The 15,258-nt window shown below is 40.3% G+C and overlaps 1 protein-coding gene across 6 annotated transcripts in view; it reads right to left on the bottom strand.

Annotated features, from left to right (window-relative positions):
* cep170aa (centrosomal protein 170Aa) overlaps window positions 1-15,258 on the bottom strand; it is a 41,443-nt gene that overhangs the window by 10,898 nt on the left and 15,287 nt on the right. For all 6 annotated transcript variants that reach the window (XM_046070085.1, XM_046070090.1, XM_046070089.1 and 3 more), the window contains exons 4-10: window positions 13,219-13,308; window positions 11,192-11,270; window positions 10,950-11,008; window positions 10,596-10,827; window positions 8,817-8,957; window positions 5,196-5,375; window positions 4,443-4,757 (exon numbers count right to left, since the gene is read on the bottom strand). In XM_046070085.1, the coding sequence (XP_045926041.1) occupies window positions 4,443-4,757; window positions 5,196-5,375; window positions 8,817-8,957; window positions 10,596-10,827; window positions 10,950-11,008; window positions 11,192-11,270; window positions 13,219-13,308 (1,096 nt within the window). The remainder of the gene's footprint in view (window positions 1-4,442; window positions 4,758-5,195; window positions 5,376-8,816; window positions 8,958-10,595; window positions 10,828-10,949; window positions 11,009-11,191; window positions 11,271-13,218; window positions 13,309-15,258) is intronic.

Raw genomic sequence — 15,258 nt, 5'->3', positions numbered from 1 at the left:
GGGGGGGGGGGGGGGGGGGGGGGGGGGGGGGGGGGGGGGGGGGGGGGGGGGGGGGGGGCTTCAGGGATGTAGGAGGAGGGGAAGTGAAAGAAGGCTGGGAAAGAAAAAGGGAGGCTGAACTGGGAAGAAGGATAGGGTGAAGACGAAAAGATAAGGGTGGATGGCAAAGGAGAGAAACCGGTTTAAGTGGGAGAAAAGAAAAAGCCAAACAGAGAGAGAGAGTGGGAATTCTTAACTGAAGGAGGCTCAGGATATAATGTGCTGCCACTAGAGTTGATAGCCACTCACACAATCAGCCACTCAGTTAACGAGCAGTCAGGCTGTCAGAAAGAGGAGGGAAGGAAAAAATGGAAATGGAAAACACTTCCACTTAACACACATCACACAGGTTCGGATCCTGGAATTTGCACATACAATCATTTCGTCTCATGATTTCTCAAATCAAAACAAATAAATGCTCAAAAAGACACAACGGTATTTAAATTCTACATCTGTCCAAGTTCACCAGCAGATCACTTAAATCAAACTAATCTCTTCACATCTTATGTAGTGTGACTTTTAATATTTACAATGCTTACACATTGTAACACTTTCATTGGAGTGAATTTATAACCAAATGGTGAAGCTTAAATTACTTTTCACTACAGCTACAGTGTGCAAGAGATAAAAAAGTACTAGAGGTGGACTGCCCTCCATGAGAAAAGAGGACAAAGTGCTTCCATGGCTGAATGGTTTGCCTGGGGAACTGTCCCCACAATGTGACTTTGAATCAGTCTGATGCTCTGATATCCCTTTTTTCCCTTATTCTTTCTTTCTTTCTTGATTTATCTGCACTGAAAGTCAAATTGTGGACAGTATTGTATGGAAATGATGGATAATTATTTAGATATTGCACATTAGAGAACGACAGCAGAAATTAGCACAGTATAACTCAAATTTAGACAAAGGTGTGTGTATTAGTATATGACATTATCAGTATCAATATAGCCATTCAGTCTGTGCACTTAAAGAGGGCTCTCCACTGATTTTATACATCAGTTTACTCGTCATGTTTAGTTCTACTCAGCCTGCGAAGCAGCTGTATAATGTCTTCTGTAGCACTGGAGGAGCTTTTTTGTCATTTCTGAGAAAATAACCCTGATGATTTCATAGTGATATCACGGTGTCTCGGTTCGGTCTTGGAAACTTCAATTTATTTGTTTTTTAAAGATGTTTATGAATTTATTGAGAGAAACAGGACAGTGGATAGCTTTTGGAAATGGGGCGAGGGAGGGGACGACACACAACGAATGGCCGCAGGGTGGACTCGGGCTGCTAAAATAAGATCTCAGCCTTGTACATGTGGCGTGTACTTTACCAGGTGAGCTAACCATGAACCAGAGAGTTCACATTTATAACAGAAAGCCTGAGTTACAAATGGGTGGGTGTGAAGTTTGAAAGACAGAGAGAGTCTAAAGACAATGTTATGGGACCCATTGACCCATAAGGAGTAAATGTCAAGGCATCTCAGGGTCTTTTTTAAATCCATCTCATACAAGCCCCCAACTTTATTGAAGAACAGTTTTAAATTGCTGGAGTACTCCTTTAAGTAATGTTTCTACATTGGGGTATCACACATGCTCTGTAGCCTTGGGCATATTTCTGAGTCTGCAGCTCATTTGTCACATTCTACTATCCACCTCCTCCTTCATCTTTATGGATGTATTTTAATAAAGTTATTATTGTAATTTTATAAAGCATAAATTTCATTAAAAAGAAGAAAAAGACAGCACACATGGAGAGAGAAAGGAAAGCAGCAGAGTGTACAGTAGCTTCAGCAGATCAGCAGACAGAGAGAAGCAGATCTTTCATGCTGTGTGCCCCAGACAAAGAAGCCGTTGGCAGTGCCAGAGAAGAACAGAGGTAACTGTGAGAGTCCAGCGCCCTGCCCCGCTCGCCCCGCCATGACTCACAGTGGAGCTGGCCTCTGCCTCCACGCGCGCACACACACACACACACACACACACACACTGAGCGCCCGACACAAGGAGGCACTTACTTTACATGCATGCAGAGCCGCACAAAACTGACAAGCAGACATGCAACCCCAGACATACATAACGTTGTGCTGTTTGTGAGCACACAATACAGTACAATTATTTTGTTCTACTTCTGCAAATAAGTATGAATTGTGCATGAAGTACTAATCATGAATCAAAATCACAAAACATATTCCTCTCAATCACACAAAGATTTCAGACATTTACACCTTCACACTGATCAAAATCACATCTTATTGGAAATTATTATCTTATTAAAATACACACGACATGACAAAATTTACAGTATAAAGATGCATAATCTACATTGCTCCCTACAGCAAGAAGAGAAAGACTCACCTTGATGCTTACAAATCAAAAGCTTTTGCTCTGTTGCCTCCTCTCAATTTCCTCACTAAACCGCTGCCCGTCTCTCTGCCTAGTACCTCTACGACACACCCTGAGCACATCGCACACGCCTCTTCTCACACATGCTGCAATGCTTGTCTGCACATCAGTGTAGAGCATGTCTCAAATACACACATGCAGCAAACACCGATACGATGGATTTCAGCCGCACAAATCCACACCTGAGCAGCACATGCTTCACATACGCCCTCAAACAGCACTGAGACGCGCTTCTCACACATGCTGCCGCAGCCTTCTCACACAAAGAGATGCTCACTGCTAGTTTTTGCTGTTTGGAAATGTATGTCTGTATTCTCTCTCTTTCCCAGCCAACATTTCCATTACTGTTACTATAACAACTAACTACAAAAAAACCCTGCTCTCTCTTCATTCGCCGACTCCCTTTGCGCTTTCACTGCAGTCCAGGCAACAAGCCTCTCTCGTTCTCTCCTTCCTGCCTGTCACTGTCCAATCACCTTTGCTGTTATTGCTGCGAATGCTGCTCTTGGCATTACAGTGAGGTTCTCCCGCCTTTCGCACACGCTCCCCACTGTACCTGTTTTTTCACGCCTTACATATGCACAGCCAGCATCAACAGAGAGCTTTCCATCCAGCTGTCCACATGCCCTTATCTGTCCCTCTTTGTCCTCTCCCTCCCTCTTCTGCCCCTCACTCCACCCTTCTTTTCTCTTCCCTTCTTTATTGTTGATTTTTCTCCCTTAACTCAAGTCACAACCACAGTTCAAGCCTGGCTGTTCTTGTCTGATTTCCCTCTTTTGCTCCTGGTGCTGAAATCCTAAGGTCCAGCACATCAAGTATCAATCAGCCACAACTTCAAATGGAAAAACTGCAGTGTCTAGCAGCCCCTGACTAGTCAGTCAGACAGTCAGTTAGCAACATAATCATTTATCAGGTGAGCCATTCTGTCAGCCAGTTGACATGCAGGGAATACTAACCACATCTAATGAATTAGCTTCCCCGTTTCCACTCATGCCTCATAGATTTCCATTTTCATCAGCTCCTGTCTCCTGGTGCCTCCCCCACACGTCAACATCATAAATTGGCCTCCATTTAATTAACTCATGAACAGCATGTATTCTACAATAGCCTAGCTTAGCATCAAACTTAAATTCCCTTTACTGGAGGCACATGGCCTTGCCTCGTCTGGCCAATTCTCACAAAAGCCCCTGGCAGCAGGAGCCTACTCAGCAGTTGGCTGCTTGCGGGGAACAATGAAAAGCAGAGTGGCATGCAATTTACAGACGTAGCAATCTCAAACCTTCAGCGGTAAGCCCTCAGAGGTAAGAAAAAATGTTCATGTCCACGCTGACAATGCAGAAAAAAAAAATCAAAATCAAGCTCTTGTAGTCAGGCATTAACTGCCTTGAAGTAGAATGCGTATGCTCCTCACTTGATTTTATGTCTGTAAATGGGAACAAAGTGAAATTCACTAGGGGGCTGTACTATTCTACTCATGCTAAGCCTTGCCACTGGACGTCAGAGGAGTAAATTTCTGTCTGCTAGCTGCTAATCCCCTGGCTTGGTTACCACTGCCAACAACCCCTGCTCCTAACAAGGAATACACACAGTCTACACACAGTATGTAAAATTAATGTATGATACTGCATTTCTGGCTAAACTACCACGCCTTTAATTCATCAGCTTGCTCTCGTAGATCTAATAAGGAAAATTCGGTGTTTGTCCCACACACTTGCCTTAAGACCCGTGGTGATTGAGCTTTTTAGGCCGTTGCAACTAAACTATAGAATGCTCTGCCCGCACCCGTATGGTCCGCTGATTATGTGGAAAAGTTTACTTACTTACTAGTGGTATGATTCAGGGGAAATTACTGATAACTTATGAGGGATTATTATCGCAGAGAGCAACTTAGAGTTTTTTGTGAGAGAAAGGACTTAAGGAGAAATCATCAAGGAATAGCATAGCAAAGTATAGCAGGTATAACAAAAACATTTACATAACCCAGACACAGAAATGTTAACAGAAAACCACCTCCACCTTTTAGCCTTTTGAGATGGACTGGCACGTCACTCTTGATGCTCTTGTTGCTCTTGCTGTCGTCCTCCGTTGACTCGCTACGCACCAGCGTGGGGTCGTTCTGGGCCAGCCAATCTGCCACCTTGCTCTCCGATGCCATCATAGCGGCTTGCAGAGTGCTCAAGTCCCTTCCTCCTGCTCCTCCACTTCCTGCTCCACTCTTCTTAGAGCGAGATCTGTGGTGGTCGGGTGTGAACTTTGACACGTGGTCTTTAATGGTGACTTTCCCAGGAGAAGTGTTGTCAAACTCTATGGTGAAGGAGGCGTGACCTTGAGCTGTGGAGCAGACAATTACTGTATCAGTCAGTAAGTACAAAAAATGAAGGACTTCTTGGTTAAATTATGGAAATATATACAGTACATGGATAGTTCTCCAAATACAGTCCATACCTATATTGCAGAATGATTGCTACTCTGTTTGTTCTAGACAAACAGTGGCCACTTCCTTTTTTTGTTGTAAATGAATGTGTCTTTGTGGCATAAATGATTCTAACACATTTCTCAGAAAGACCGACTTAATGGGACTCAAATGTGTACAGGAAGTATAATGTAAATATACCAATCGTGCTCCTGTCACAAATTAATGTGCAAGTGATTTATTATCTCTGATATCATTATGAACTACAGAGGTAAACTTTGTTAACACAGACACCATAATCCATAATCTTACATTCCCATTTAAAAGAAATCAAACAAATTAATTGTGTACTTTACCTGTAGTGGTGCTAGTGTGAGTGGTGGTGCCCTCTGTGTCCTTGGTGGGAATCTCATGGATGCCGTTATTCGCCATGTGACCCTCCTTGGTAGGGATCTCAAAGTAACTGGAATCATGGGCGGCGGACGCATGAAGGCCGTCCTCTTTAGCTTTCTCCCCTCGACGTGCCTCTTTGCTGTCTGAGAGTGAAAAGTATGTACCAAGATGTTACTAAGGTTACATGATTTAAATTTTGATGTTTATTAGCATTATTTAAAAAAATCTATGCTCAGAGAAACCTGGTTCAAGCTTTTGGAGTTGAAACCGGTTATACATAACAGATCTGTATGACTAGAATGACAAAACAGTATCATTTCCATAACAAAAAGTGGTATAGCAGTGTTACTAGACTTATGAGTTGTCATAAGAACATCCACTCCTGTACAACTGATATAGTACAGGAGTGCACTGTTAATCTGGACTATCTTAATCTTGAGCATTTATTAGTTTATTACGTCACAGTGGGAGATGAATACAAGGATTCAATATCAAAAGTCAAAAGTGAAAGGTCAAGCTAGGCCCAAAATGGATCAATTCAATCATGGCCCTCTCTCCAGCAAGTGTCTCACCATTTATCAAAATTACTGTCTCCTTCTGGGGGAGAATGCAGCCCTATAAACTACAAGCACCACAAAAATACTATAAAGACTTGCACATATACATTCTGTCACTGTCTCTTTATTTTACTCTTTGTCTCTCATTTAAATATATGTGCAAACACACAAAAGTCATGTTAAGTTGCTCAGCACAAGAAGTGCTGGTACAGCTCTTTAAAGCCTGCGTTGGGATACTCACAATATGGAACACTTATTTTCTCATCTGTTCATATTAACAAACAGAGCCTCTGTGGGATCTGAATATGATAAATGATACTTTCACAAATTAGTGGGGCCATCTGCTTCATTTTGGGGAGGAATTGTAGGAACATATGGCAACCAGCAATACGAATCAAGATACAGAAACTGACTTTGCAGAATATAATTACAGGCAACAAATAGTGAGTGAATTTCTTATGAATAAAATAGTCTATAAATAAGATTGTGCCACTTGAGGACTCATAAGACAAAGCAGGATCTTCCCAGAAACAGATCTGAATTAAAGGCTTATTTTCCACTTGAGTGTTATCAACTAAACTGAAGTGCTAAAAAATCTCTTTGGTTCTGTAGTTGCCAGCATAAGCTGCTCCGGAGGTTTGGGAAGATTTTAGAGTCACTACAGTGCTCACATTTATATCCATGCTCTCTACCAACACTAAAATTAAACAGGTAAAACAGACAAAACCACGGTACCGTATCTCTATTTGTTCCTTTCTTGAAATTATGATGAACTGACTAAACTTCCTTTATCTCACAGATGTAATACGTGTGAATACTGTCAGAGCTTCCACTGATGTCACCACAAGTCACAAGGCTTGTCTGGGAAGCACCTAGTAATTTCTGTGAAGTTAAAAGTTTTATGAATGAGTTTAATGCTATTCATGTAAAGACCATACAGTTCAAACTAATACTGACTGTGCTGCAGAATGTTTTTGTGGTTTTAATAAACATGTAAAACCTAGGCTCCATAAAATCAGCTTTAATATTTTCCATTAGAGTCTACTACATACAAAGATTTAAACCGACAACAGACACAGCACTGGAATATATGGGCATTCAAGACACTTACAAAAGGCCTCTGCTTAAATAACAGTGGCAAAAGTTAAACCAACAACCCAGTAATAACCTGCAGTGCTTCTGCCTTCTCATTTCAAATTCTAAGAGCTAAAAAGAGTTAACTGACCAAATACTTCTTAAAAGAGCCACGGGTAATAAAGAAAGTGCAAGGTAAGTGGATGTCACATGAATAAAAGTTGATTCACATTGAAAGCACTTTACTAGCCCCATTAGCCAAAGTATATGGAATTGAGGGCAAAACTTACCGGCGAATTAGAAAGTGGTTAGCTAATGATCGCTGCTGTAAGAGAGTGGTTTGTTTGAATGCTGTGTGTAAAGTGTGTGTGTGTGTTAGGAGGAATGGGGGGGTTGGTTCAATGGCGTAACCCAATCGGCTTGAGTGACAATACACAAGGAAGGGGGTAGGGGGCTCTGACAACACAGCCTATTCACTGGGAAGAAGAAAAGGACACACACTAACTCACACACTTAACTGACATACACATGCATGCAACAAAAAACACACCAGCAAACAGAACTGCTTCCTGTCCTTAAACTCTCTTTCTCACTTTCACTTCTCCTTCACTGATATATCTGATGTTAACTGGGTATTAGAGGGCGTACTTACACTGTTTTAAAGAATATGTACACCAATAAGATCTTCTTTTGATGCTGAGGTCCATGTAAACTACAACAATACACCGTGCAACACCCCCAAGAGCATGCTGCTTCACAAAACAAATTCAACATAACAACATCCATTCAGTACTCAAAAAGTCAATTCAAGAGGGCAAAACACCTTCCACTCACCCACTTCCATGACTGAAGTAGCCAATCCCATTTGTCTGATTTTTTGGAAAGCTTTTAGGGTTTCAAATCACCCTGCCACGCTTGCACAGATTTATTCCAAAATAAAAATATTTTCTAATCTCACGCTAACAGAAAAAAATATTGCTACATCTGCATAGTATAACACAGAAATAATTTTTAACTGATTGTTTAAAAGAGTTGATGAAGAAAGCATTCCTTTTTAGGCTGGTGAAGACGCTGCCAGACTATCCATCCAGATGTGGCGAGAGATTTAAGGACGCTTCAGTCTGCTACAATGTTTGTGTATGATTAACCTCCCCCCACTCCTTCTGACAACACTGGTCCACACTAAACCAGCCTGGCACAGACTGATTTTGCATCACTGAGCTGTTTGACTATTGGTGTAGCCTCTAATCCTGTTACACTGACTATCCACCACCAGTTAACGGGATCCCCCAGTCCAACGGTCACTCTACACACACATATTGTAGGTAAGCAGACATACGCACATAAAAGGCTCTGAAAAAAGCCTTTGTGTGCACTTGGATATACATTGTTACACAAACAAACACACAGTCTGACTGGCAATTACCCTTTCAACACAGAGAGCAAATAAACTGGGAGAGCTACTGTTTCACTACTAATAAATAAATCATCTGCACTGTATGATTTAACATAGCATTGCATTTCATCAGTAGTTAAACTGTTTTGTAGCATACAGTAATATATTCCTGCTGTACAAAAATATTTACTATTTATATCCTTTTTGCCCACATTTTTCACATTCACACACAAACTATAGAAAGGATGGTTGGTATGTTAAATTTACTGATTCGTCACATAGTACATGGCTACCATAATATTAAAGACTTTGATAATCGAATTTTTGTAAAAAAAAAAATTGTACATTCACATAAAACTGTATAATTGTCATTTTTACAGCATTTCAGTCTAATACAAATACAGAGGCATCATTTGACAATAAACCAACTTTCTTCCATTTACAGCACTGATGTTTTGTCAATATTATGTATTAAACTGTATGCATCCTTTTCTGCACTGCATGATCTGAAATCTGTGTGATGATAGTTACAAGTTTGAAATCGGAGTACCTCGTACCTGAAATGGAGCTGTCATGTTTCTTGTTGGATGATTTTCCTGTTTCCTGTTTAAATGAGTTCTCATCGTCTGCATCCCCATCCCCCCACCAAGACGGCTGGCCATACAGGGGGGTCCCACGAGGCAGCGCTGTAACGTCCCCTGAGACAGATGGACAAATCATCAGACACATTTAACTAAAGCCCCGCAGAAAGAGCACATTTTAACGTACCTTTAACTGCAGCCTGTCAAGTATAACATGTTTATTCCGTTATGTAGTTTACATACTTGTCATACTGTTGTCCTAAACTGTTCATTGTATCATGATGACACAAAGTGAAACCAGCTGCTCTTGTTTGTGTGTTTGTGCATTAATACCCCTCTGGTCGGGTCTTGCACCACTGACCTATTTTCAGAACTTGAGCAGGATGGACATACACATGTGCACACTCTCTATCACGCTCTCTCTTACTCTCTCTCTCAGACGCACAGTTTCAAATGAAAGAGGGACTTTCCGTTTTCCTCTCTGTCACCATTAGAACGAAAGCTCACATGGGGCAAGCATCCTGTGGTAACTTCTTTTTTTAAATTGGACAGCACAGTAGAAAAATGACAGGAATAGTTGAGAGAAAAGGGGAATGACATGAAACAAAGGTCTCCAGACCAGGATTTCAACCACCGATGTTGCATCTGAGACCACTGTGCCAAAGGACGCCACCTCCTGCGTTGACCTCTTCCTGCTCTATCCTCTTCCTTTACCTTCTTTTCCTTTAAGTACCACTTACCCTGAGCTATGTAAGTTTAATCACCGTATATCAGGATAATTATAGATGCTCTGTGCCAAATTATGTGCAGTAAGAAGGAGCCTTCTATATAAAAGCTACTGAATGTATGCTCACTTAGAGGTATAATATCTGGGTGATGCCTGGTATTATAGTTGTACCACTGCAGGATAACATCCACAAAACCACAGAGAGAGTGTCATTAAAAATGTGAGCAGCAGATGGGGAGACATGCAACATCGTATGCTTGTTTTTGGTCAGAATGTGCGAATGTATTTGCGTGCCTGTGAAGGTTACTGCATTTTCAGAGAAGTAGTGCAGGCATATGGGTTTGCATTATGCAGGCACTATGACGATGTTACTGTTTAATCTCCACCCATGGGGCCTTGTTTCAACATCTGGAGCTTACCCAGGACCCCTGCTGGCACTCCAGCCCGGTCATTTATTAGGGACACCCTCAGATGTAAACCTCCTTTACGTTTAAACATAGTGACTGCATGTTGGTGTGGTGGTTAAAGCCCTTTCGTTGTGACCATGTCCACCCCCTACTGGTCTGAGATAAAACCATACCACACTTAATTTCATCATATTCTGTCTGAAAATGGGTTTAAAAATACAGAGGTGATATGTGACAAATGTGGACCATGTAAATGTCTCCACCTACAGTATATGAATGCAGAACACAGAAGCCTGTTCTCTTGGGGTTGTAGACAGTCACAATACAAATTCTGTGAATTGGCGTTGAAACAATGACATTTTAGCATTTACAGGGTATTAGTATATTGTTTGAACATAGTTGCAAGATTTGAATTGAAGATATTGTTTGTATGTTTTAAAGTAAAATGTTGCCAGTCAACAAATCAAACTTTTAAGGAAAGAGTGTAAACAACAGACCAAATCAACATAGCACATTGCATTAACATTAAATATTAGGTAATAACAATGTTAAACAGTCACCAAAAAAAAGTTCCTCACATTTATTATACTGTCACAAATTCCTCTATGACCTGTCTCTCACCTCCTAACCTCTCCTCTGCTTTGTGAGCGTCCAGTGGTTTAGCTGTTGGCTCTTTGGAAGAAGTGACCCCGTCTGTTGCTCTACTCTCCACCGGCCTCTGTGTGCTGCCGCTGGCTAACTTCAGTGTCTTTGTTGGGGTCTTAGTGGGAGACTTGCTTGTGGTTGTGGTTGTAGTGCTTTCACCGCTGGATGGCTTCTTGCTCAGCTGGAGGCCGCTGGTGAACTTTTCATGCTAGAAGGAGGATGAGAAAATTAAACAATTGATTTAAGTAGTATAAACAACTGTGTATCATGACAAACATTGATACTTGAGAGTGGTGTGTTAGGGCACAGGTTGGTTGTGTGTGCTCTTACCTTTAGAGCCTCCTCAGGCACAGTGAGCTCTCCTCTCACCACCGTGAAAAGGTTGGTATGTGAGGCAAACAGGTTAGGGAAATACTGGTACAGATGCATGAAACAATTTACTACTGCAAGCTGTAAATTCTAATATCATCATATAGCACACAGTAAAAAAAAAAAGGCATCTTGGTAATGATCAACCCACTAGTGGATGTGAGGTCTGAGGAGGTTAAAAGATCGGAAAAGGAAAAGGATATCATATCCAAACCTCAGCTTGTCCTCCAACTTCAGAGTGATGTACATCTGCTCCTGGATGCGGACATCATTTACAAAGGTCTGCAAATGGGAGGAAAAAGCAATACAAAAAGAGATGGTAATTAAAATCAAGTGTAACAATAAAAAATAACATTAACACAAATTCAACTATAGGTTATGTGTGAATGTTAATATTAAAATCTTCCATCTAAGAAAAAGTAAAGTAAAGAAAGATGACACCACAATAAGCATCTGATTAGGCACAGTTGTGTCACACATAGCAGGGTCTGTGCTGCCAAGTTTTAATTAGCATTGAAACTAACAATTATATTTATTATTGACTACTCTTTCAATTATTTTCTCAATTAATTGATAATTGTTTTGTCTATAAGATCTATCAGAAAATAGTGAAAATGCCAATAATAATTTCAACAAGTCCACATCAACATTTTCAACTTCAAAAAAACAGTCCAAATCCCAAATATATTCAGTTTACTCACACATAAAACAAAGAAAAGTAGCAATTCCAATTTGAGAAGCTGTAACAAGAGAATGATGTAAAATATCTCTAACAATTAGTTATTTAAAATACTTGCTGATTAATATTCTGACCATTTTTCCAACTCTCGCTTAGATGTTTGTCAGATATTTTTTTCTGGTTTCAGGATTTTGGAAGCCGTAACATTGAGGATACTTTCTTGCTGCCAGACAGTAATTGATGAATTAATTAGTTTTGGGATGTAGTCAGTACGGTCCTAGTATGCATGATGAAGCCATGCTGAACAGCGGAATCAGCTGATCCCGGTGCTTCCTTTATAAGAAATTAGTTTGCACAGCCAGGACTAAAGGCCTAAGTATGAGAATACATGTCTTTCCCTTTGACTGTTTTCTTTTCCATCTTTTTCCTTCTCCCACTCCCATTCCCCCCTTTCACCCCTCCTTCTATTATGCGGCTCTGAGACAGATAAGGTTTCGCTGCAGTGCAAATGAAATTCTATCATACTTGCACTGCTGTTGTAATAAAACATTCCTGTCTACTCTCTAGTGAGATGAATTCATTACAGCTTAACAAAACAGCAACGTGTAGCAACCCCAGAAAGACAGTACATTGTGACACTGCCCAAACACAACTTTTTTACTCACACCACTGTGGCAAATCTCTGTATATCCACTGACTCAGCAGGAGAAAACTTCCTCTGAATCCAGCCAAAGAAGCTAGATGGTTAATGACACAGCAGGAAGTGGCTCTGACTCTGACTTCCTGTCTAAGGGCTGGAGAGGATGTGAGGGACAAGCTGCATATGTGTCCAATCTGGTGGGCGTGTAGGGAGTGCTAATCACTACACATGACTAATGGCATGTGGCAGCTGTAACAGGATTTTACTGAGCTACAATGTCAAACAGAGAAATGGGAAAAACACAGTTTGTGTTCCTTAAAGTTATAGATAATAACAACTAACACAGAATTACAACTAAAGTTACAGATAAATGTTTGGACTTATCATCAATTATGTTTACAGTGATGAAGTGTATAGTGTAAGTTTTGATATATTATCTATCCCTCAACCTGCATAATCTGGTGATGGAAGTCCCAAGGTTGTGTTACGATTTTTAGTGGCCCTGTTTATATTTGGATCACAGATTGTGCCCTTAAGTTGTGATTTGCATAATTAGGCTTGGATTTCAATTGACCTCAGCACTGATAAAGATCTTCATTGAGAGGTTGATTAGCAGCAGAAAAATTGAAGGTCATATTGACTGCCAAAAAATAGGTTAACCTCTAACCCTAAGAACCTTATCTCCCTCTACCTTTACCTTGAATATAATTGTTTTTCCTGTATAGTCTCTATCCATCTCTTTCTAAACCCTGTTACTCCTCCTTCAGCTGGTTAAACTGATTTTCTTATCCCTCATCCATCCTGTGACCTCCTTCTTTCCTCTTTTCATTTCTGTCCTGTATTTGATCTCTCTTGTCCTTTTATCTTTGTCCTAACCTTTCTCTGTTTAGCATATTTCTCTTTGTACTCACCCCATTCAGGCTTCCCAGGTCCTTGACCTTGTGTTCGTCAGTCCCAGCCTCGTAGTTGATCACTGCATGCTGCTTATCCACACTGCGCGACTTCAAACAAAAACATACACAAATACGAACCCAGTTGTTACACTTGAGAAATTAATATGATTACTTAGATCTAGTTATTAAGATCAGACAGATGGAAATATTAGTTTTACTCATCTGTGCTGCTCTTCTGCAGATTAACAACTGTTACTTACACAAACCATTAGAGGGCTGTGTGTGACCAGAGCAGACTGCTATGTTACAAATCTCTGTGGAGGTATGAGCATCCAATGTCAAGAATGTATTTCTGATAGTAAGCCTCAATGTTACTATGCATGATATCTATTATAATATCAACTTGAAGCTTTTCAGCAGGTATTCCAATGTCTTTGACACTGCACACAACATACCGACACCTTCACATTCACGTACAGCTGTACACACACACACACACACACACACACACACACACATACACACACACACACACACACACACACACACACACAATCAAACTCACACATACACACAAGGAGAGCACTGGAACAATGAAGGACTGGAGGTGAAAGTATGGATTTTCTGTGGTGTCTAGATTCAAGCCTAGCTGTTTTGAGGGTAAATCGTTTCTAGCGCAAACACTGCAACCTTCCTCTGTGTGGTGAAAAAAAAGATGATGTGAGCCTCACATATCAAAATATTATGGAATTTGGCAAATATCCCTCTCATGTATCAATGTTACAGAATTTTAAAACATTTGTGTAAGTATGCACTGACACTGACTGAATCTCCAAATGTCTGTAATAACGCCCTTCAGATAAGGGACATCAATAGTAACATCAAATAGTTTGCTTTTACATCAGCTTTAACAATTCCTATTTTAGTTTTAGTTATTCAAAAGTCTCCTGAGTCTGAGTTTGCAGCTGCTTGTCTGATATTAAAATGGCAGGTGTAAGGTAAGAAAGTTTTCTCAGTGATTCCGGTTTCAGCCTTCTCCTGTGCTGACTTAACGCTGTGATAAAGTCAGATAAATATGAATATGTATTAGCACAGTTTGATCTAACAAATCCAATAATTGTGCTGAGGTGTTGTGCAAGTGAATCACTTTGTCAGACTCACGAATCATGCATTTATAACAACATGGGAGTGAAAATTAACTAATACCATAACAACAAAAATGAAAGTAATTTGCACAATGAGTTCCATGAGTTTATTGTGCTGAAGTCGATGAATGCTGATTCTGGGAGCTGAATCTCAAATTCATGTTTAAACAAAAAGACAACTGGACGGCACACTCATGCTGAAACAAATATTTCAATAAAAGTGTTGCTGAATTAAAGGCATGGAAATCGACTCCAGAGAGCCAGCCGTTGAACAGATTACCTTAGTGAGATTAGGCTAGCTCAAACAGGATAGAAACCAACTCACACCACAGGACAGAGCAGAGTCATGCTGTTACACACAGATATACTGCTGACCAACTGAATATGTGCAGAGGCAACTTAGAATACCGATGTGAAGTAGCACAACATAACTAAAAAGTGAGTGTCAGCGAAGTAAATACATCTTAAGTGAAAGCAAAGTGTTCAAAATGAACAGATACAGACCCGTTTTACCAAAATATGCTTACATGAGTTAACGTACATTAATCTTGCGCATATAATTCTAAGAGAGTCTAAGAGTGAAAGAGAAAGGGACAAAATACTGCATATAACCAAAAGAGGAAGAGATAAAGACACAAGGCAAATTTGATTCATCAAGGAAACAAGAAAACTACAAACAAACACACTGGTAGATGAGTTCAGCCATGAGACAGAAAATATAATTACAAGAGACAGAAAGATCTCCAACAGCCTCACTGACTTTTTTTAATCCAATTTATTACCCAGAGGAAAAATATATTGTGATGATTCAGACTGACATCTTGGTGACCGTGTTCCTGTATTTAATACACTTCTTCCCCTTTTCAGTAAATAAATACGGTAAGAATCTCTTCTAATCATGAGGCCAGAGCTT

This window comes from Micropterus dolomieu, linkage group LG15 (genome assembly GCF_021292245.1).
Source record: "Micropterus dolomieu isolate WLL.071019.BEF.003 ecotype Adirondacks linkage group LG15, ASM2129224v1, whole genome shotgun sequence".
Taxonomy (NCBI): Eukaryota; Metazoa; Chordata; class Actinopteri; order Centrarchiformes; family Centrarchidae; genus Micropterus; species Micropterus dolomieu.
Note: the sequence above shows the minus strand (reverse complement) of the source record. Positions and strands in the feature narration are given on the sequence as shown.